Source organism: Phyllopteryx taeniolatus, chromosome 10, assembly GCF_024500385.1.
Source record: "Phyllopteryx taeniolatus isolate TA_2022b chromosome 10, UOR_Ptae_1.2, whole genome shotgun sequence".
Lineage (NCBI taxonomy): Eukaryota > Metazoa > Chordata > Actinopteri > Syngnathiformes > Syngnathidae > Phyllopteryx > Phyllopteryx taeniolatus.
The window spans coordinates 24,715,168-24,738,943 of NC_084511.1; the positions used below are offsets into that span (position 1 = coordinate 24,715,168).

The 23,776-nt window shown below is 39.0% G+C and overlaps 2 protein-coding genes across 5 annotated transcripts; one reads left to right on the forward strand and one right to left on the reverse strand.

The window, feature by feature from the left end:
• Window positions 1-6,470: 6,470 nt before the first annotated feature.
• arl9 (ADP-ribosylation factor-like 9) lies at window positions 6,471-23,691 on the reverse strand. 4 transcript variants are annotated; one of them, XM_061787377.1, is made up of 6 exons: window positions 23,263-23,691; window positions 22,248-22,428; window positions 21,160-21,335; window positions 19,272-19,437; window positions 9,878-10,056; window positions 6,471-7,389 (listed from the first exon to the last, which is right to left on the reverse strand). In XM_061787377.1, exons 1-5 carry the CDS (start codon window positions 23,527-23,529, stop codon window positions 10,046-10,048), a joined length of 801 nt encoding a protein of 266 aa, XP_061643361.1. In that variant the 5' UTR covers window positions 23,530-23,691; the 3' UTR covers window positions 6,471-7,389; window positions 9,878-10,045. The 4 variants fall into 4 exon arrangements, with proteins under 4 accessions (XP_061643361.1, XP_061643360.1, XP_061643359.1 ...); XM_061787376.1 differs by lacking the exon at window positions 6,471-7,389 and adding an exon at window positions 9,052-9,588 and having other exon boundaries at window positions 9,685-10,056; XM_061787375.1 differs by lacking the exon at window positions 6,471-7,389 and adding an exon at window positions 9,052-9,605 and having other exon boundaries at window positions 9,685-10,056.
• hopx (HOP homeobox) lies at window positions 7,779-13,427 on the forward strand. The gene is made up of 2 exons (XM_061787379.1): window positions 7,779-8,028; window positions 13,143-13,427. The coding sequence occupies exons 1-2, from the start codon at window positions 7,897-7,899 to the stop codon at window positions 13,218-13,220; spliced, it is 210 nt and encodes a 69-aa protein (XP_061643363.1). The 5' UTR covers window positions 7,779-7,896; the 3' UTR covers window positions 13,221-13,427.
• Window positions 23,692-23,776: the final 85 nt, after the last annotated feature.

Below are 23,776 nucleotides of genomic sequence, written 5' to 3' on the forward strand. Positions count from 1 at the left end.
AGCACTGTGCTAATACACCTAACGAAACCGAACAATGTTTGCATTGACACGAGTGCTAGCATAACAAAAGAGGTGTTTAGAACTGTTTACGTACAGTTATTTGCATCTCATTCAACATGGCTCATATCGAAATGGTAACGCTAGCATCGATGCTAGTAGAGGTCTCCAGGCTAGCCCAATAATATTAGTGGTGCCTTTTAAAGCTTAACATTTGTAAGTACAATTTCCAATAAATTTTAACATTAATTATTTTTGCAATCGTGTGCAAATAGCTTTGACAATATCATTCATGGCAGACGACAAAGCAAAACAAAAGAAAAATGTGATTGAAGCGGAGCGGTGTTAAGTTTGGCGCTCGACAATTGTTTCTTTAGGATTTAGCTTGCGCAACAGCGCCTGTTGCTTCAAGAAAGTCTAAATCGGGAACAGCGGGAACCGATGTGCTAATCCTGCATATTGCTCATCCGGTTTACCCTGAAGACAGTCAGCCACTGCTGTGTTTGTGGGAAATACACGAGAAACAAGAAGCCATTTGTGTTGTAATCCAGCGGTTGGGTTGGGGTCTGTTTTCATCAGAGACTTGTGCAAATATTCCATTTAAAGATAGCAGCTCACCGTATCGCCCTGTTTTCCTTACGAATCTGAGGCGTATCTGTGCTTCTACTGAAATGTGAGTACTTTTGCCACTTCTGTCTGTTGGTGACTCTCAAAAGCATTGTGGGGGTCTTCAGTGCAAACAAGCAGCTTTCTAAATAGAGAAGAAACATCTTTTTTTAGGGGAAGATAAGCGGCTCTGGGGCTTGTTTATATCCCTGAGGCCCCCCGTTTAGCTTTTCTAAATGTGCTACACTGTTTTGTCTTGATCTCACCACAACATCATTGTCTCGTGGCCCGGTATCATAATTACACCCGTGTTTTTCGTCACTGCTACTTATCGCTGCTGTTTGTTCAGCTTCCCTGCGGCCTGACAGCGACCCCGCCCCCTTCTGACTTGTCACGATGAAGCTCGGCCGGGGTTTGTTTGGCTGCGCCTTCCTCCTCGCACCAACCGCATGCGGGAACCACTTCACAGGGAGCAAATGCGAGCATGGCGCCGCTGGCGGAGACCTCAGAACCCCCAGCGGAGGTTTTCATCTGGTCCCGCTCTTTTCCTCACATCTGCTTGGGCTTTCACGCCGACTAAATCACCAGTGGAGCCCTCAATTCAGAAGCGTGTCAAACTAAAAACAGGCTGTTGTGTGTTACTGTCAAACACACTGCTTGACTTCCAAGTTCTTCTCATTTCAAGAAAAATATTCCTATAGGAAATAATGTCAAGTGTTTTCATTTGTCCCAAGCCATCATAAACCCTTTATAAACTGCACGGGCCATGTTTTCATTAACATTTTAACATTCTTCACTGCAAGTGTAAAAGCGACATTAATCATCGGCAAGTAAAAAATGTGGAGTCATTTTTAAATGAGCTACAGCGCCACCACTGGAAGTCCGCTGAGACAATAATGTGGTCACACAATTTCCAGCCACTCAAAACAAGCTTTGAGACTCGGCCTGCGCAAGTTAACAAGCGAGGGGGGCCTCCCTTGATTTTCTGACGTGGAACATTTTTGAGTCCGGCCAAGTTCGGGTGGTTCTGGTCTTTGTACAGCAACTTTGTGAAGGCTTCATCTGTTTTGTTTTGGAACCTGGAACTATATGGTCAGGAAGTTTCCGTTTCCTTCTCAGGCTGGTCCATACATCTTTACAGCTTCCTCAGAGGGCAAGTGAACATCCTGTGGTCCGAACGAGAGACATATTCTCTGATAAATTAGCAAACAGGAAGTCAAAAATCTTCACTACTCTACTACTGCTAAAATACTCTGGCCACTGCCTTGCTCAACGGAGACATCTTGTGCAGCTTTTTCACAATTTAAAACCGTTCCTACGTCGTAGTAACATGTCCGCTTTCATCAAAATACACCAAGGATGAAAAAAAATATATAGTCACTTTACACCCTTTTTCTTGTCTTGCTGAAAGCAGACTGTTTAGGGGGGTCTCATGCAAGTGAGCAACTGGAAAGCCCCATATACAGCTGGACCGATGGCTTTCGTTACCATGACGACAAGGGGCAGAGCATCGAGTGCGCGGAATGAAAATTGAGTGCGCGTCGAGGGAATAAGTCTTTTCACTCTTAGAGGCAGCACTTCATACGCTACACTGTGTACGAAAGGCCCCACTGGATATCATTGTCCATCCAACTTTCTGGAATCTGCCTCGTCGCTCCCAGATGTATTTTTTATTTTTTGCTTGTGCAAGAAGGGAGTGGGGGGGTGGGCGACCTGGAACGGAGACCAGTGATGACCGGGATTTGGGGATTATGTAATGTCCATGTGCTGGACTCCCTTCGTGGAACATAATGAGTCACTGATGCGTGTGGGGTGGGGGGGGGTGGGGGGGGGTGCTGCCCCTACGGCTTCCCCCATTTCCCACAGCAACCACAGACAGACCCGCACGTATCAGATTCTGTATGAGGGTAAATCTTTTTTCAATGAGCACATCCACTGTTTGTCTTGGATTTAGTAACTGTTTCCTTCTCTTCCACAGCCGCGTGTGCTTGCGTGACAAATTGATTGCAGTAGGCAGTAATAGCCTCGGTCCACTTGCTTCTGTTTGCCAAGCCCACTTGTATGCAAATTAGCCGTGCATTTTATGTGTTCTCAAGCAGGAACAAAAACTAGTGGCGGAAAAACAATAATAGTTGGAGATATTGTAAATAATCGCATTTTCCATGCAAATATTAAACTCAATAAGTACGACTAATTAAAATACATATTGGTGGACAAGACATACATATATGTGAGCTTAGACAACAAAATTTAAACAGTTCATTTTCCATCAGGCTAATGTCTTTTTTTTTTAATAACAAAGTAAAAGTGAGTAGAAAACAGTTTAATACAAAGTAAAATTTCTACCATGTAAAATATTTGAAAATAAATTGGCAGATACTGTGCAGTGTGCTTGGCCCTTTAAGAGGTAAGAAGGACGCGTAGCAGTGTTCGTATGAAAAATGATAAAGTTCATGTCACCTGGAGTGGAGATGAAGAAAATTGCAATTAAATGGGTTTTTACGTTGTTTTTTTTTTTTTTTTTGTGTCTTAACTCATCGAAATGAAAGCGTTAGTCTTTTTAATGTATTTTAATTTAACTCTTGATTTTGAAGTTCAATTATAAATGTATTTAATTACAGCTAAAAATATACAAACTGCTGCAAAAACCTTCTCAAAGGGCTAGAGTTAGTATAATGCTATAATTTTTGTCATTACAAAGCTTTTGTTATATAATTAATGTCTCGGAAGTATCCATTCCCCCCCAAAAAAATACACTTTTAATAAATCACGCATAAATATGTCAGTATTCTACTAATGGGTCATTATTTTTGTACAAAATACTACTAAATTATTGTTCGAACAAAATTGGTCAAAGAAGAGCAAAAAGGCATGTATAACTGAGGCTTAGTCGAGGAAAAAAAAAAAAAAAAAAAGATGAAGAAACCCTTTTATTAATACCCAAAATTTCTGATGGAGCATAATAATCTGTTTACATCATGGCGAAAGCAATCACTGGGAGGAAGTTGACACTTGTCCCGCGTGTAATTACGCGCGAAAACAAGCCGTGCCTGAGATGTCTTGGTGCAGCGACGAATTGTGACTCACTCAGGCTGTCGCCAGGACGACCACCTCCAGAGTTTGTTGTATTTGCCGATTGGGAAAACAAATGATAAACTCGAGAATGCAATTTCTGTAGAAATTGTGTGTGAATGCTGATGCTGAACCGAAATGTTGTCGAAATGTACAAAACCCAATTCCGATGAAGTTGGGATGTGCAAAACGAAACCAAAAAAAAAAACAGAATACAATGATTTGTAAACACTTTAACAAAGTTTGAATATTAAATATCTAATATTTAAAATATTAAAAAAGTGTGAAATGTTGGGAATGTGAAAAGTAATTCAGATGATGTCCTGAATGCGTTTAAGAGTTTAAAGTTGCAATGTGAAGTATGAGGAACTTTTCTTGAGTGTTTTGTGTGTGTGTGTGTTTAAAATGTGGACGAGCGAGACATAACGACAAAAGACTTTTGGTGCAGAATAACACTTCGCAATCACACACAAAAAGTGTTTCACGCCGATAGTATTCCGACCAGATTTCAGACCAACGTGCAACAGAGATTTGATTTCCGTGCAAAAGCGTTGCGAATTCCCCCCCCCCCCCCAAACGTGCAAGAGTGAAACACAGCTGATAACAGGAACACAGCGGGGTCAATACACACAGTTTCTTATCTGCTATCACGCTAATGAGCGAGGATGCCGCTGCTCTAAATATACTTGTCTTATCTTGACAGCATGTCCTACACAAGGACACCAAACAATCAAACTTAGTTTTAAACATAACAAAAAGACACTTTTTTTAAAGATCATTAAAATGGCACTTTTCTACTACATGTCCAGTGCTTTTGGTTCAAAATTCTTAAAAGCCTACTGGGATCTGTGAAATAGACTTTTTTTTTTTTTTTACACTTTTTTTTTAAGGACATTTAATAAATTCTTTAAAAGAAAAATCATTTTAAAGGAAATTCCCCCAAAATGTCACTTTTCTACTAATTGTGCAGTACTTAAACAATTATACTAAAAATATGAAGGAAAAAAAACAGACCATTAGGATTAGTTGAATAAAGTATGTTTATTCTCATGTTTTAAAGGTTGTTTTTTTTTTCACTTATTTGAATGACGTCTATCCATCCATCCATCCATTTTCTGAGCCGCTTCTCCTCACTAGGGTCGCGGGCGTGCTGGAGCCTATCCCAGCTGTCATCGGGCAGGAGGCGGGGTACACCCTGAACTGGTTGCCAGCCAATCGCAGGGCACATAGAAACAAACAACCATTCGCACTCACAGTCATGCCTACGGGCAATTTAGAGTCTCCAATTCATGCATGTGGGAGGAAACCGGAGTGCCCGGAGAAAACCCACGCAGGCACGGTGAGAACATGCAAACTCCACACAGGCGGGGCCGGGGATTGAACCCCGGTCCTCAGAACTGTGAGGCTGACGCTCTAACCAGTCGGCCACCGTGCCGCATGAATGATGTCTATTGAATTCTAAATGAAATAGTCAGTCATCAGTCTTTGCTTAGTTGGGGCCACCATACTAAAAGCATTGTTTTTTTGTAAATACAACGAACCCCCCCCCCAATACTTGCAGGTTGGTACCCGCAGAGTCATCCATCTTTGGATTTTTATTGTATTTTTTTTCTAATTTTGTTGTTGTTCGTTTTTCTGTTTTGGTGGGGGAGCCAACACTGAAAGCACTTATTGGTGGTTTATCGCCGCTTATTCAAGAATCTTTGGAGGTTAAAAAAAAGAAGAAAAAAGCGAGAGAGAGAAATTCTAATGGCCGTTAATTATCTGAGGATTTTCCCTGTACAAGTATTTTATTTTAAATGGCACGTTTATTTAATGCTTGACTTGTATTCAGTTTTATTTAAAATATTTGTTTCAAGTGTTGTCGTTATTAAAATAAATATTTGTAATAAAGTTCCTATATTTGTACAATTTTTTTTTTTTTTTTTTATTAAGATTTACGATTTCCAAGAATTCAGCGACCAAGAGCGCTCATGGGATTCAATATTTATCATCCTAATACATGTAATCTGAATCAATGTTTTCAAACTTTGTGCTTTGTTACAGTGTCGTGGTTTAGTTGTATTAAAAATAGAGAGTTGATGTCATGTGATTACAACAGTCAATGAATGAGATGTGGAGGATTATGTATTGACATTAACAGTACACAAACTGGAGTTGGTTTTGTTTCCCAGTAGAAAATGAATTAGGATGTTTCTTTTCCCACATTCCGTGAGAGGAATTTTCCCCCTAAAACAAGATATCTCCTGGGGTTGTGCTGACTCCCAAATGAAGTGAGTTTACAGGGCAGGAAGTAAAGGGTCACAACCTGCTGGTGGTATTTTTTGCTCGGACAGGCCTGTCATGTGCACTATCTATTGTGGACTCTCCCATTCCGGCTCTTTTCGTAGGCTTTCGCTATTTCGAGCTCATTGTCTACATCGACAACATGGACTGGTGGTTCTTTGTCTATATGTCTACTTGCCCCCCCCCCCCCCCCCCCCCCCCCCCCCCCCCCCCCCCCCCCCCCCCCCCCCCCCCCCCCCCCCCCCCCCCCCCAGTGTGACGCAAAGGCTAAAAATAAATGATTTGATTTGAGTTTTTAGTCAGGAGAGATTATGTATCATGTGCTAGCTGAAGAGTGGCTTTTGATGTTAATCTAAATTGATGCATTAATTCAGTTTTCTGAACAGTAACTGTAAAATCTGTCAGCGGTCTATTTTTTTAATCAGGTTTCATATTTATTGTATTATTTTATTTTTCACTTAATAGGGTTGGATGTTATGTTCCTTCAATGTTGTTTTTTTATTTTACTTCATTTTAATTATTCTTATTCACTTATTTTAGATCAATTAATATTTATGTTCATATTTTGTTTCACTCAAATTTTATCCATTGTATTTAGTTCTTTCTGTATTTCATTTCAATTTTGTCATTTTTACTTATTTTAATTTCAATTTTATTGCATTTATTAGTTTCAATTTTTTAAATTTTATTTACTTTTATACTGTCGTTTTCCTCCCTTTATATAGAAATTTCTTTGTATTTTAATCATTTTTAATAGAATTTCACTTTGATTTTTATTCATTGATTTACTTTTATTTCACTTTTGTTTTTTGTATTTTTTTCTTAAACATTACCTGTTGAACAATTCTGTAAAGTGCGTCCTCATTGCTCAAAGCATCATAATAGCATATCCCTTTTCTTATCACACCCTCAATATTCTACGAAGTATACAATGTTTGTCTGTCATAAACTGGCAGCTTATCAGCACCTCTAGCGTGTCGCCATGGTGACCAATAGTATATGATTGACTAGGGTGTGGTTCACAATTTATTATTTTTTCTATATATACTTCAAGTGAATTCTGGAAGTTGACACTTTTACCTGTTATGTCAATAAAAATAAACTGTCGTCATAGTAACGTGCCTCTACAAACTGTAAACGTAGCTTGAATGAGTCACGTTTCAATACACTTTGCATGTAGTCTATCTTTTTCAAATAAAAATTTTTATTTATTTTTTGTGTGCAGTTTGTTTTACATTTGAGTCAAATCTGTGTGAATAGATGTCATATTTAACTTAAAAACTTTTTTTAAAAAAATTTAATAATTCATGATTTCCTTACCTCAGTCTGCATGTAGTATTCCTCTATACCGCGATACTGTTTCTCGTCAGCATCAGCACCACGGACACGCAGGATCATTGATTGGTTGCTTATGTCACTTGGAATTCTCTAAATCAATGACATTTGAAGAATGTTAGCAACCAATCGATGACGTATGCTATAATGTGCATGTAGACTATTGGGGGATATATATATAAAAAATGTATATATCTATAATACAGGTTATTGAGGGACCAGTCATTTCCAATGTACATTGCAATCAATACATTGCAGCTTCATTTATTTATTTTTTCCTAGAAACAGACTTGTAATATTTTAATCTGCGGCAATTTTGTTTTTTTATATTAGTATTGAGTTAAATGAACACGAGTTACAGTTACAGCTAATACTTTATTGCGACCTCTCCAAGCTGCCACTGAAATCATGACATCACTAGCACGAGTCCGTGACGTCAGAGCCCCGCCTCCACCGGAGGAGTACTCCGACCTCCGGGACTCTTGACGCCGTGGACGCCGGCGGAGCCCCCTCACACGCCGGCGGAGTTCTCCGAGAACACGCCGCCGAGCCTGCGCTCCGTACAGCCGAACGTCGTCCTCCGGAGCAGACGAAGACGACATGGAGCGCATGAAGCTGTCCGAGTACCAGGCGAAAGTTTTGGAGGAGAATTTTAAAGCGAACCGGAATCCCGACGAGACGACGCTGATGCTGGTGGCCGCCGAGTGCGGACTCTCTGAGGCTGAGACGCGGGTGAGTCCTCCCACCAACGACGGATGGATGCAAGTGCGGAATCACGCCATTAGAATTCTACAAGAATGTACTCATATGTCGTTTGATATGTTTTTATTGAAGCATTTACTGCGATTATTGGCCTATTTCGCTACACTTTAATCAACACTATATTAGTTTGGATTATTTTATAAGTTTTTTTTTTTTATAATTAGATGAATATTTTACATACTTGAATATAATGAAAACATTTTAAACACCCTACAATGATTTTTTTAATAATTATAATATTTTAGATTTTTACATGATTATTTTACACACATGAACATATCAAATTTTGCATTTTTTTTTACACTTTAAAAATACAATCTATTACTGTAATAACATTTCATCAATATTTTATTTCAGTATTAGTGTCAATTATCCCCGTTCAATCATGACGAACACTTGAATTTGTTATTAAAAATAATTGATATAAGTAAATATAACATTTTTATAGTTTAGAGTATTTTGTATTTTATTTGATAAGTATATTAATATTTTACACACTTTAATGTAATAATGAAGTAGTATAATACAAATAAAATACACTATATACTTAAGTACATTATTTTATGTCATTGTATTTTTATTTTGGCATAAACTACGAATATTCCCATACGTCATCATGACTACCACTTGAATGTCATCTTACAAATATAGATTTATTTGAGATATTTTTTATGGTTATATTGTAGATTGATGATTTGATATAATTCACATTTTACACTCTTGGATTAAATAAGATATTTTAATTTTATTTTATATTTTCATTTATTTTTTTGGGATTATGCATCCTAAACAGTGTTATGTTTCAGAAAAAAATACCCAAAATAAGCGGTATGTGTCCCCCCCCCCCCCTCCTCCCCCTGTGTATAAAAGTGCACTGCATCATACTGAGTGACATTTGCAATGTGACACTATAAACATACACATAAACACTGTTATATACGAGATACAGTGTCACGAAATAAATCTAAAACATAGTTCAGCACATTACTTCCATTCACTTTTAAGTTTTATTGTGCAACCACTTGGCCCCTCTGAACTCCTTTGTGGTTCGTCTTGGAATTGAGAATGAACGTGGTCCATGTTATAGATCAAAAAGTAGCACTGGGATGAAATTGTCCCACACTGGAAAAGAAAAGTACAATCCCCTCCCTGCTTTTTACTCGAAAATAAACAAATGTATGTTAATTTAACACATTTTAATCATGTGCAACCAATGTACCCGTTTGAACTAAGTAAACTCAAAAGCAAATAATATTTGAATATTAAAGTGTAACAAACTATTTTCCCATTGAAAAGAACTGTCGGAATAATAAAACCTGAAGAAAAAAAAGCAGTGTCCTCTAAGTAAAGGTACCAAAGTGATGCGGGCACGTCCATTATTTCCCTCACATGTAAATAACCGTGTTTACATATAAACAAAGCTTTGCTTTCACGTCGTGTTTTTAAAACACTTTCATCCATCCCCTTTTTCTGCACGTTAAGCCAACAAACCAGTTAGTCCAGCTTTGACAGCATAGCACCAGTGTGAATCTGCAGCAGAAATAAACCTAATCAAATAGTCATCCAGTAGACTTGATGAAAAACTGTCATGACATGAAATGCGGAGGACTCAAATCCAAAATGTACCTTTGGCCCATTTGGGGACCTCTCCTTTAAACCAGCCACGTGATAATGACACCTCCAGATCAATCAATAGTTTAAAAAAAAAAAAATGACAAAGTTACGGAGACGTCAAGTAAGGACAGAAATGTGATTATTTTGAGGTGAAAACAACCTTTTAAACTTGAAACTTGAGAGTTCAGAAGCAACTGATGGGTACCTCTGGATTGGCAGGAGGGAGTTTTCTCCGCAGGGTGTCCGGGTTCATCCGGGAGGGGCTCAGAGTCGAGCCGCTGCTCCTCCGCATCGCGAGGAGCCAGACGAGGTGGCTCGGGCATCTCGTTAGGACGCCTCCCTGGTGAGGCGTCCCGTCAGTCAGGTGTTGCCTTCAGGCACGGTCTGAAATTGTAGCTTTCTTCACACAACTGAGCAATGTATACGCAGTCTACAGTGGTGCCTTGAGCCAGCTTACGATTTGTTTTTTTTAAGATACGAGCTATCTGGCCCATTTTTTGCTTTAACTTGCGAGCAAAAATTTGACACGGCAGTTAAGGACCGGATATTTGAACACAAACGGTGGAGCAACACATTTAGGCAGATATTATAACAATACTGACAGGCATATAGTCTTTGTCCTCAGCGAGGACAGCAGTTTACCAAGGAGCTGTGACAGACTATGTATATCTGTTGTACTGCCTCCAGGTGGCCAAGGCGTGCACACCAGAAGGATCAGTACAATGTCCACTGAATTCAAACAGGAGAAAAGTGGCAAAAGCTGTTTGTTTACTTTCGGTTTCATTACATCAGTACTGTATGTTTTTATAAAGTACAATATTATAGAGCGCTACAGTAATTTTTTTCGTATTTAAAAAAAAAAAAACATTTTTGAAGGGGCTGGGGTGGATTAATGGCACTTTCCTTCATTTTAGTGAGGAGCATTTTGAGTTACGAGCGTGGCCACAGAACAAATTCAACTCTTATCTTGGGGCACCACCGTATAGCTATCCTTGTGTCCATCCATCCATCCATCCATCTACTTCTTCCTTTCGTGTGTCTGCATATTTTGACATGTGCATGTGTGCGCTACAACTGTAAACACACACACACGTCAGGTGTTTACGAGTGTTTCTATTCATTGTGTGCGGCGGGGCTCGGTCTGGTCTGGGCGGGGTGCAAGGTTCACATGTGGCGCCTGATCAAAAGACTTGACTTCATTTCCTCTCAAGTGTTTTTGGATTGTTAACAAAGCCCTCATTGGAGACGGTTCAACTCCACAAACACACACAGTAACACACAGGGCTGCGTGCCACTCCCCGTTTCACATAAACCGCGTCTACAATGTGCCGCAGCCTCCGTGCGCCATGCGTTTGAGCACCTTGTTTGTTTTGCGTGGACGACGCCGAAAAAACAGAGTCAACTCCGCCTCGGTTATGTAACGGCGAGAGGCCCAGCAACGTATAATACAACGTACAAGTCGCCAATCAAAACTACACTCGAGAAAAATATACAGAGAATAAACTGCTGCTGAATTAGTGCCGAGGACATTTACTTCCCTCCATCCATCCATTTTCCTTACTGCTTATTCCTCACTATGGTATTTCTAAACATATAGAGTACTGTTCCAAAATAGCCTTGGGCCAACACGTTTTTTCTGTCTTTATGAGCAAACTTAATGCACTAAAAATGTATACTCTTTCACAAAAACTGTATTTGGCCATTACTGCGCTTCATAGAAATCCATGTTTGTATTGTTATTGTTTGAGGATAAGCAGTTCAGAGAATGGATGTGTGGATCGACGGATGGACATGAACAATAACTGGACTTCTGTTGTCCAATATGGTAGATTTGCCAACAGTGATGTTGGCATGCGCCAGTGATTTTTCCAAGTCTTGAGCTGACATGCTAGGGTTCTTTTTTTTTACATTTTTTTTACCTTATTGAGCATTCTGCATTGTGCTCTTGTCATCGTCTTGACAGGGCGGGCCCTCCTTGTGGAAAAGGCGCAAGAGTGCTGAACTTTCTCCATTTATAGACAATTTGTCTAACTGGGACATTATCAACTTCAAGACTTTCATTGATTTGTAACCTTTTCCAGCAAGTCAACAATTCTTATTCATAGGTAACGAGGGATGGTACACATCAGGCAAGGCTTCTTAATATGAGACAATTGTAAACTGGTGCGTGTTTTCTCGAGGCCAAAGCAGCTTTAAGCCACACCTCCAATCTTGTCTCATTGATTGGACCCCAGGTTGGTTTAGGCCTGACTCTGATTAGCTCTTGGAGAATCTGTAGCCTTGAGGTTCACTTACGTTTTCCTCCCTGTCCAGTGAATATTTAGGTTATGTTCAATAAAAATACAAAAACATTTAATTGTGATTAAGATGATCAGACCTTTTTTTTTTTTACCAGTTTGTGCAGAAATTTAAGAAATTCCAAAGGGTTCACATCTTGTTCCTCCCACTGTAACCTACTTTAGACTTGGGCAAACAAACTTTGATTGTACTTTAAATTAGAACCAAATGACTCAGAACTTACTAGACTTAGATCAACAGCGCTAGAACCTACTTTAGACTTGGAAGAACTGACATAGAATCCAGTTTAGACTTCAAATAACTGAATGACAAACTAAGAGTTTTACTGGCAGATTTAGCACCTTGAGTCAGACAATCTGACTTAGAACCTACTTAAAACTTGGACGTATAGATGGTTCTTTAGACTTGGATGAACAGACTTAAATCCTTCTTTAGACTTGGAAACGACTTAAAGACTTGGAGCAGCAAATTTAGAAGCTATCTCAGACAACTGACTTGGCTCTGACTTTATATTCCTAAGTACCTTGGAATCTAAACTTGGATGAAAAGACCAAGATCCTACTTTAGACAATTGACTTAGAACCTACAAAAGACTTAGAACCTTAATTCAATTCAGACTTAGAACCTACTTAAGACTTGGAACAACTGACTCAGAACCTAGTTGAGACTTAGATCAGCAGACAAAAGCTAGTATAGACCAATTGACTTGGATCCTACTTTAGACTCCCAAATACCTTAGAACCTACTTAAGACTTGGATGAACAGACTTAGATCCTACTTTAGTCTTGGAACAAATGACTCAGGACCCAGTTTAGCCTTCAAGCAACTGGCAGGGAAGCTACTTGAGACTGGGACCAACTGACTCGGCACTTAGTCCTTATACAAGCAATGAAGTTCAACGAACAAAAAAGACTTTGGACCCACGGATTCAGGCCTTACTACGTGGAGTACCTAGCGTGTTTACAGAAGCCACTGTTTTGTTTGAAACCCTTCTTAAGGGAATCACAAGTGCACCTATTATAAGGACTATTCATCCCAGGTCTGTTACATCATTGCTTCTTGTCTTTCAGTTTCTGCAGGTGGTTTTGGGCACCCCCTCTCCAAAAATAAAAATAAATAAAAATAGCCCCAATTGTTTTAACACATCCCTTCTTCTGCTGTGTTCTCTCCAGAATTGGTTCGAGCTGCGTAGGGCCCAGTGGCGCCAGGCCGAGGGTCTTCCGGCTAAACTGGGCTCTGTGTTGGATTGAGACCCATCCACACCCGCCCACCCCCAACTCCTTTTTGGACCTTTTTCCTGGAACTTCCTCTTCTTCCTGCCTCCTAGCTCTTTTTATTTTGTGTATGAAGATATTTGAATTTAGGGAAAATGAAGGTGTTTGTGTGCTGTTGAGTATATAACTGCTGTGTTTACATGAAATGACAGATTATTGTTAATAAATTAAGAATTAAAATGGCTTCTCTGTGCTTTGTGTAGTATATTTTGGGGGCTTTTTGACAGTGGTGGGAAGTGAGAAAGTACAAATACTTTGTTCCTGTACTTCAGTAGATTTTTCAGGTCGCTATACTTGAGTATTTATTTTTCTGAAGACTTTTTACTTTTACTCCTTACATATGAAAACCAATATTTGTACTTTATACCCCCTACTTTGTCAAAATGGGCTCGGCACTTTTTTTCCAGTAGTGGGAAGTAACCAAGTACAAATGCTTTGCTAAGGTACTAAATAAGAACAAAAAACATGTTTTACATTTGTACTGTACATTTCAGACTGCACTTTTTCCACTTCTACCTCGGTAAAGGAGTTGAATCAGTACTTCACCAAGAACCTTTTTTTTTTTTTTTATTATTATTATTATTTTTAAATTCTGTACTTTTATTTAGGTACTGTGTTAGTACTTTTGACACGAGATTTTTTTTTAACAGTTTCCTCTGACGTATTATTTGTTGCCTGACGAGCCAGACTCAAAGGCTGCATGCAGCCCACGGGACGGACAGAAACACGAGCCGGACGCGCCGATCAGCATCACGGGACAAACAAACGACAGGTGTTGTTAATTCCATTGTCTGCAAAAAGGATGTGAGCTCATCGTCGTGCGCTAGCTTTGGCCCGCTCGCTCGGCGCACTGTTGATGCTAATGATAAAAGGTACAACAATGAGCACTCTTGAGTGTCTTAGGCAGCTGCCTTTCCTGTTCTGATGCCATTAGTGTTTTTAAAAATGAGAATTCAGCCATAAATGACAAGAAAAAAGCGTCAATTGTATTTTCACTCAGGGATGCAGCACTTCATCGCCAAGCTGCCCAATAACACTCACGGTATTATTTAGTTTGGTTGTTTTTTTTGGTTTTTGTTTTGCGATGTGTCTGCTGCATGTGCCACATGCATGGATCTGCACACTAATTACCAAGTGTAATGTGATGACTTGGTGATAAAGTGAGTAAAAATACACATTGCCAAATATGGTTCCTTGCTCTATTAAGCACTGAAAATCTGTTTCTGAAATGAGTGTAAAGGAAGGAGGGCAAGGGTCAGATGGAGGTTGTGGTTTCCTGCTGAAAGAATATGTGGTGAGAAAGTGCCTGCATAACCTGCTTGACTGAAACCACCTAACAGGTACTTCTGGTATAATGCTCAAAGTAGTATTGTGTTTAAGCCATAAACATGCACAGAGTTCGTTTGAAATTTTGTGTAAAATCGTGTGACTGATCAGCATGTGGGTGTGTTGCTGTCTCGTCACACCCTCAAAACAAGCATATTAGGAAAAGTTATTTTTCCAAAACATGATAAAACCCAAATTGAAAACTGATCGATCTTGCCATTCAATGTGTACAGCCTCTAATTAAGTTGTCTTTTTATGTTTAGACTGAGCAAAACATTATTTTGAACAGGATCAAATTAATGTTAGTCATAATAATAATAATTCTAAGTTTGGTTTAAAATGTTCACTGTACACACACATCTCAGTCAGGTTCTATTAACACTTTATTAAACACTTATTATTATTAACACATTTTAAACTGTTTCAAATGGACTTTGCACACCTCTTTTAACCTATCAGTGACATCATAAAAATAATCTGGAAAATATGATCATTTTTATTTCAGACATTTATCAATAATTCTAAAAGTTATGTTATTCGTCTGTGCAAATCACCCAGGTCATGCTATTCCACGAAAATCTAGGGAAGTGGACTCGTTTGTGGAATTTGTTGGTTTTTTTTCTTGTTTCCTGAAAAACCTTAAAAAATGACTGGCAACTATACAAGCAAGATAACAATGTTTATTATTTATTACTATATTATATATATATTATTATTATTATGTGGCGTATACAGTACTGCGAAATGGTGGTTAATAATATTAATCTTATTTTTAATACCTTGAAATAATATAATACACAGCTATACGATTGCACGAAATATGATCATTTTTATTGAATATTTATATTTAAAAATAATCTTGTGATGTACTTCACATTGTTTAGGGACTAAGTATTGCCTTTTTCTTGAATATATTTAAATGCGCATCTTTTATAGGCTAGAAAGCACAAAATATTAAGATTGCCGTCCATGAAATATCCAATTTGAAAATGGATGATTTCCATGGAAGCGTTTTCTTAAAATGACAAATTATTGCCCTTACGACTTAATTCTACCTAATAAGAAAATCAATGCAAGTTCCCTTATCACACTCCTTTCTCCTTATCCTGTGTGTTTTTCGTATTGGCAGCAAATAAAGGCCGACAGTAGTACGTAAGCGGCGGTTTTCCTCTTCCAGCAAAGCACGAGTTCACAAATGGCATCGGCTGCTTACGGGGTGGTCAAAATGTCCAGAGAAAGTGCGAGTGTGCTGTGATGTTTTTGGAGCACTAAAATGCAAAGGGAATGCAAATGGCGCCTTGTTTTTGTTTGTTGCTAAGAGGAGCGAGCGGACGTGTGAGGAATTTGTCACTTGGAAGCTGCTCATCTTTGACTTCTTCTTCCCCTCAATCTCATACTGTATCTTCTTTTAGGAGGCCATAAGTGCTTGTTCATACACAAATTCGATTTAGTTGTATTTGTTATATTTGCTATGAACATTCAGTTGGAGCGGATAAAGAAGATGGCGGCGCTCATGTCTGCTGCGGCATCAAAACCTCTGCAATCCATTTCAACAGATCAGCAGAATATCGCTAACCCTATCTACGAACGCCAATTCGTCAGAGAAAAGCAGTACTACTTAGTCTACTGTAACTGGAATATTTCTGTGCGTGTTGTGAAGCCACAATGCCTTATCGTAGCGTAGCCATCAGTTATAATGCTAATAAATGACCTTATGTGTCGTTTGATTACAGTGAGGAAGGATTGGTCCCCAGCGCTTCCTGTGTGGGCTCTTGATCCGATTAGACCGTCGCGCTTCTGTGCTGTTAATGTGACATGCTGACAAGAGAGAGGAGGGGATGGCACAGACATGGAGTTTACTCAAAGTTCACATATACATGTTTGTGTGTGTACAGTAGAATATTGATATAAATATGTTTAAGGGATATTATTGTGCAGGTGGGAGGGAACCTTCATTTGGTCCACAATGGTGGCTCAAATTGACTGTTTTAAAGTTTACAAATCCAGTGGAAAAATCAAAGAAAAATCAATACATTAGCATCAAACTTCTTGTTCTGGACTTAAAAAAAAATTGTAGTTATTATTCAACAACTTTATTTGGTGTACCTTAAAAAAAACACAGTTGAAACAAAGTGCTTCGCATAAATAAAAATCAATCAAAACAAATAAATACACTTTTCTAATCTTTTTTTTTTTGTATAATACACATTTTTTAAATCCTGTTCTGTTGTGGGTCTTAGTTGACTTTTTCAAAATTTGAAAATCTGTTGCAAAAACCTACAGATGTTACTTCATTATTCAACTCAACACTGTTTATTGTTGTGGTTGCATAGTGAATGTCACAGACTTTGATGAGGTCTTCTGCCGCCAGTCTGGCATCGGTCCACTGGCATCCCACCGCGCGCACGCTGCACTTATTAATCTTCGCTAAAATGTCAATTGAAAGCTTTGGCTGTGCACGATAAAGACAAACTCAGCCCTTTCCCTTAATGTCTTTAAGAGTCATTGATCAAGCTGAAAAGGACGCTAACAGAAGGAACCGCTAAGGAGCTGAACATGTCATTTAACGTTATGAAGTCTATAGTCAACTGCAAAGAGGGCTAGGAGTCTATTTAGAGGGGAGACCAACTGTTAGTATATGAAACACAAGATTTATTTTTATTTTTTGACGTAGATGACACGCCTAGGGATTAATTGGGGCATGGCGTCTATTAGAGCGGCGTCCACTTGCCAAGTATGAATATCGAACAAGTTTGATCCCTGCAATAAATTGTAGGACAGTGACAATATTTAAAGATAAGCCCGTGACGTATTCAAGTTTTCACTTTGTTTCAACTGTAAGATGACGGGGAGGTGGCACTCTGAGCTCTCTTTGTTGCCGTGGAGACGTGCGACCCGAGCAACCACGCACTTGAAACCTGAGTCATGCTCTTCATACCTCACCTGACTTCTTCAGAAAGACGTCAATACATTCAAGAAATAAATAAACTCACTACAAGACCAGCTAATGAATTACCCAACGGTTTTTAATTTTGAGTGGTCAAACAGTTTTAACCATCGTCGTTTATCTTTTTTTCTTGCTTTTTTATTTTTTATTTTTTAGAAAAGACCTTAAACATTTGACATTCGTTTTAATCCCGTTTCAAAGTGCGACAAAGGAGTATTAGGGCCACACAGAAAAAAAATAATTACACTACAAAATTAAAGTGAGAATTTTCCAAGAATAAAGTTGTTTTACCTTTAAAAAAAAATAGTTTGGTATCAAAAATGAGTTTTTTTATCTTGAATATTCATCATTTTTTATCTTGAAAATGTATTACTTTAATATCGAACATACACAAATTTATTCTTGTAAAATTACAACTTTAATCACTAAAATTTACAACTTTAATCTTTAAAAATATGTCAAAAATATATTACTTTAATTTAGAATACACCAATTTATTCTTGTAAAATTACAACTTTATCAATGTAGATTTTGTAGCTTAATCTAAAAAAATATAAACATATCTCAAAAACCTATTTTCTTCTTGATAATCTATTACTTTAGTGTAGAATTTACATAACTTTATTCTCGTAAAATTACATTTTAACTCAAAAATACAATTGTTCTTTTAATATTACAAATATATTATTGCAGTGTACGTTTTTAAGTTGTGGCCTTAATACTCTTTTAGAAAGTATAGACAACACTTGCAAGTTGAAAAATAAATCACATTATTGAACAACCAAAACAAAACCTAGGAAGGCTACTGCGGCCTTAAGATATTTAAAGTAAACAATATTGACATTTATTTGCGTGACTTAATGTCAATAAATGATCAAATAACAATTGACACGCAGTATAGTCTCTCTCATTTCAGAACAAAAAAATACTTTCAATACTTTTTGGTTTGTTTCCTGCAAGTCTTTCATTGAACTTTGGCGACGTCTAGTGGTTCAAAGGTGTCATGGTCCAAATTGTAATGGGACTCGATTACCAGGACCACACTGAAAACAAAAGCACCAATTTGACGAGAATAAAGTCGCAATGAGGAAGAAAAAAAAATCTTATTTCTCCCGAAAAAAAGTGAAGGTGTTTACAGAACGACTTTGTAATATTATGAAAGGGTGGAAAAAAGTCTGAATATTACATGGAAAAGATCATTATGATACAAGAATAGTCCAAGTTGTAGTTTATTCTTGTAAGATAAGCACTTTTATTTTATTTGTTGTTTTGAGAATACCGACTTATTTCAAATGGATTCCCATGGTATAATTGTTCAAAAAAAATCTTTCCAGTGTGGCACTAATACTCCTTTGTTAGTAATGCAGTTTTTGTCCCATTAGATTCATTTTTTTCCCTCATAGTTTGTCCTTTTGTTCCCATGCATTGACATTTGCTTAACAATAAAGTTAACACGATCGCCTGAACTCCTCAGTGATTCCCAATCACTGTCGGAAATAATCCAATTTCACTGAATTGGACTGAACATTATTCTTGATCTCCTACAGAAACAGTGAAAACCTCTTTGGGTTATTTTTCAACTTTGTTTCAGTCGGACTGGTTTAGTGAACCCCAGTGAACAAGGTGCTATAGGAACACGAGAACATTAACAATCGCCGGCGGGCGTGAAGGCGAGAGAGAGGGGCGGGGAAAGAAAAAAAAATTACAAAAAATAAAAAAATAAAACAATTTGGGATCTGGCGACGTTTACTTGCCGCTGGTCAACTGGATGATGAGCTCTCGGGCGTCTCGCACGCCTGAGCTAACTTCGGGTTCGCCCTTCTTGACGCACGTGCCGATGAGGAACAACTTGCGGTCTCCGACCTTGGAAAGTTCCAAAGCGTCGTGCAGGTCGGTGATGCTGCAGGCGCCCGGAAGGTCCTGGAAGACAAGATTAGTGTTGTTGTGCCTTTTCCAGGATGTAATTTTGTTTAATATTACTAGACTTTACGGCGATCTGATCGGTGTTATCGGTATCGGCCGATAATTAGCATTTGATGCTGATCGGCTTTCATGTCATAAGTTGCCGATCCGATAAATGACGTCATCGATCGGCTCCGCACAAGACATTTAACTCGGCGTCTTCGTCGCGTATGAATCCAAGAGCTAGTTTATTTTTAGCCTTGTCACGCGTCTTGTTGCGCAGTACTGTAAGTAACCATCTGACGGCCAATAAAGTTTTTTCAATCTTGTGGTTGAAAAAACACATCATCTTTGTGGGACTATTTTGCGGTGTCTCAGACAAACAACATGTAAGTTATTTGCAGCCTGTACACATCTGAAGTACATCGTGGGCAACAACACCCGTCTATATAGCTTGGACTGTGAGAAAGTTAGAGTAAGCATGTCATTAACAGTATTTATTAAAGTAATTTAATTGCAATAAAGTAATTTAATTACAGTAAGTTAGCACCCATTATTTCTGTCATGTAATGTTGATTTGACCTAAATTTATGTCAGTGGCCAACCTTTGAATGCCCCCTAGAGGTCATTGGTGTTTTAACTTTTGTCTAAAATGCGAGAGAATAATATGAGCTGGGACGGACGGGCAACAGCACGCCCGCAACCCTTGTGAGGATAAGCTGTACAGAAAATGGATGGATGGGTGGATACAGTACACAAGTATATACAATAAATGAACAAGTCATGTAAATAGACACATTGCTCCATCTTGTGATCGGATCGGTGATCGTTTTTGTTAAACTTGCTGATCGGTGATCGGCCACAAAAATCCTGATCATGTAAAGCCTAATTATTACAGGTAATCGCTTGAGATATGCGATATCGTTTTCGAGGGAAGCCTACATATAACAATGAACAGAATACGGTGCTTGCCCCACCTATTCGCCGTTCCAGCCTCTCCTCCCCCCAGAAATTGTAATGTTTAATAAGAATAATAGCACACTAAGATATTGTACTTTATAAAACGATGAGTAATGACATAATTAAACAATGTAAATAAAGATTTTCCGCATTTTCTGCTTAATTTCAATAGACACTATGCTGCTCCTTCTGTGTGTGCACCTTAAGACGCCTGGAGCCACTATAATACAAATATACCAATATAAATTGAGACGGTCACAGCTCTTCAGTAAGCCGCAGTACTATTAATAGTTCTACTCAGAGGACAAAGAATAGATGCCTGTCAGTATTGTTAGATTAGCTGTTTACATGTTGCTCCACTGTGTCTTCAAATGTCCGTCGCTTAAAGGGTTATAACACCATGACATGGACGCGATTTGTTAGCCTATGGCATTTTACATTGTTTCTTCGCATTTAGCTACATTTTACCAAGACAAAGCAATGTGGTTGTTTTAAATACAGAGAATCTAATTTTCATTTTTTTATATTTACTTTGTCAGTAAACTTTAACTGTGAGTGGCATTATATAGCTTGAAGCCTGTTATTTGAAAAACTGCTCACTATCCCGAACTGCTGCTTGTTGTGAAGTGGGTTGAGTTTACTGCTGCCATGTGCTTTGAATAGACTTTCTTGAAGTTTTTCAATTGCTAAAATCACAGCATCTGTTGCTGTGGTATACTCTGGGGTGAGGGACAACATAAGCCTTTTGTAGCTTTTCTAGAGTGTTTCTATCATTCTCACCTGCTTGTTGGCCAGTACCATTAGAGGCAGGCGGGGGTTGGAGTGCAGCAGCTCGTGCAGTTGGGCCTTGGCGACGGGGAAGAGTTGCGGCGCCGATGAGTCCGCCACGAACACCAACAGCAGCGCCTTGGACATGTACCTCGGCCAGTAAGGCCTCAGCTCTGCCTTGCCGCCGACTGACGACATACACAAGACAAGGCACTGGAAGCAACTGAGAGGCGGACTAGTTGCTGGGTTGAGCGTATTATTATTATGCCTCACTGGCATAAATAGATGAACAAAGATACATTATTTATTGTAAATATTTTTTTTTTTTTTTTTTAGAAATTAAGTACACAAGAATATACAGTAAATTAACAGGTCATTTAAATAGACACATTCCTCTATCATGTGATCAGATCTGTGATCGTTTTTTTTAAACTCGCTGATAGGTGATCAGCCCCAAAAATCCTGATCGTGTAAAGTCTAGTAGTAACCAATAGACTATTTGCTGGGTATTCAGTTCCCAAAATGCAGACTAATTGCTGAACGTTCAAAAGCCGAGACACAAACTATTGGCTGGCTGTTTGTACCCAAGATACAGACTAATTGCTGCTTGTTCAATATCTAAGACACAGAATAGCTACTGTTCCTTCATTTGCTTAGGTACATACCAACTGCTCGACGCTATTGGTTGTTTTGCAGTCTACGTGCAGACTAAATACTGTGTCTTTAGTAGCTACAATTCAGACAATTTGATGTTTGTTTATCACATGACAGTGACCAACTGCTAGGAATAAACTAGCCAGTGTTCATACACTTTTTTAGCAATAGTTTTTCATGACTTTTCCAAACCCTTTCACTTAATTTCCAATCTCGGAAAATTAACAAATAGATTCTAGATTCCGATTATTTTAGGGGGCAAGCTGGGGCATGGTTTAAATCAGGGTTGTCCAAACACTGGTTGCTCGAAAGAAGACTCGGTCTAACTGTTGGATGTATTGTTGCTATAACATAGACCAACTCCTGAGTATTCACTTGATAGCACAAAATTGAAGAATTATTCATCAAGTAAATCAGACAAAAGACTACTTTTTAAGTAGACTTACTCTCAAGGAACTCAATGTGCAGGTCTTCTCTGTTAATGGAGACAGCGTTGAAGCCCTGCGTCGGCACCATGTCAACGTCCAGGCTGCCGATGGCCAAACAGTACAGCAAACTGGACTTACCGGCTCCATCCAGGCCCAGAACCAGCACTTGGGTCCCCTCTGGCTTCACCAACATGGATTGCTTCACACACAAACACACAGGCTTAGTTAGAGATTAAAAGTGGAGGTTGAGATACAGACTATTCTGTGCGTGTTCAGTGCTCATGAGTCAAACTGACTGTAGGATGTTTTATACCCGAGATTCAGAATATTTTCTGGACGCTCATAATGTAAGACACAGACTAACTCCTGGGGGATAAAGTACCTAAAATATAGACTAATTGCTAGATGTTCAATAGCAGAGATGCAGTTTGTTGTTGTTGTTGTTCAATTAGAAGTGGAGGCTGTAGCAAGTAATTGCAGTAATACCACTGAAATGTTTTTTTGTTGTTTTGTTTTTTTACCTACTGGCATCCACACCATTAGCCAGTACCCTAAATTAAAGTAAATTAAACGCTATATAGCGGCGCAACAATAAATTGATGAATGGACAACCAATCCACTATCAAATTAACAACTATTTTGATAATCAATTATCATTTGGATACCTTGTTTAACTTAAAATTGTCCAAATCCTCTGAATTTCCACCTCTCAACAGTAAATATCCTCTGATTTGTGTAGTCCCCCAACTCCTCCATGAAAGCAGACCTTTTTGTGTTGAATCAAAAGGAGACAATTGCAAACATCTGCGTTTACTTTGGAAAACAATGATCAACATTTTTGTCTATTTTCTGACCAAACCAGTAACTGCGCTCACACTGACCGTTTGTCCTTCTCGACTGTGGCCAAAAATCATTGGAAAGTGTCTTAACAAACTTTGATTGTGATTTAATAAAGTTCTGTTGACTCCCCGGTGCTTAGAAGAAACATCACCGAGGTGGGCATGAAAGCGTGGCAGCCGGTGGTGACGCCTACCTCGGATACTTTCGGCGCCCTCTCGGCTGAGCAAACCGGCTCAACTCGGGCAACGGCGACCGTTAGCTCGGCGTCTTCCCCGTCTTCCGTTTTCTTCAGTTTCTCTCCGTCGGGGCTTAGCTTCCCCCGGCCGCTCGCACCGTCGTCCCCTGCGCGACTTTCATCGGACTCCCGGGAGAAGAACGCGTAGTTCCAGACGGCATAGGCCAGTCCTCCAGCCAGAGCGACGGAAAACCCGAGGACGCCGGCTTCCCTCCAACCCAACATGACGCTCACTCAACACCCGGCCGGCCGCTGCTTTAATAAACCGAATTAATTGTTTCATAAACGTGTCCGTTTAACTTGAAAATGAACCGTCTTGTCACACTCCCCTTCTTCATCAACAAGTGGATTAATAGACAGGAAGCGCGAGAGGAACTTCTCCAGCATACTTCCGGCCCCGAGCTCTTTCTTGATGTAATTGTTCAGTCTGACCGAGAGGGGGCAGAAAAGAAAACAAAAATCACAACTCTGA

What these genes read in the sequence shown, in the direction of transcription:
- hopx (XM_061787379.1), top strand. Translation starts at nt 7,897, where the DNA reads ATGGAGCGCATGAAGCTGTCCGAGTACCAGGCGAAAGTTTTGGAGGAG. An exon ending in TCTCTGAGGCTGAGACGCGG is followed by an intron (nt 8,029 to 13,142) that starts GTGAGTCCTCCC and finishes TGTTCTCTCCAG; the next exon opens with AATTGGTTCGAGCTGCGTAG.
- arl9 (XM_061787377.1), bottom strand. Translation starts at nt 23,529, where the DNA reads ATGTTGGGTTGGAGGGAAGCCGGCGTCCTCGGGTTTTCCGTCGCTCTG. An exon ending in GCACATTGAGTTCCTTGAGA is followed by an intron (nt 21,336 to 22,247) that starts GTAAGTCTACTT and finishes GTATGTCGTCAG; the next exon opens with TCGGCGGCAAGGCAGAGCTG. An exon ending in TGGTACTGGCCAACAAGCAG is followed by an intron (nt 19,438 to 21,159) that starts GTGAGAATGATA and finishes CTTGTCTTCCAG; the next exon opens with GACCTTCCGGGCGCCTGCAG.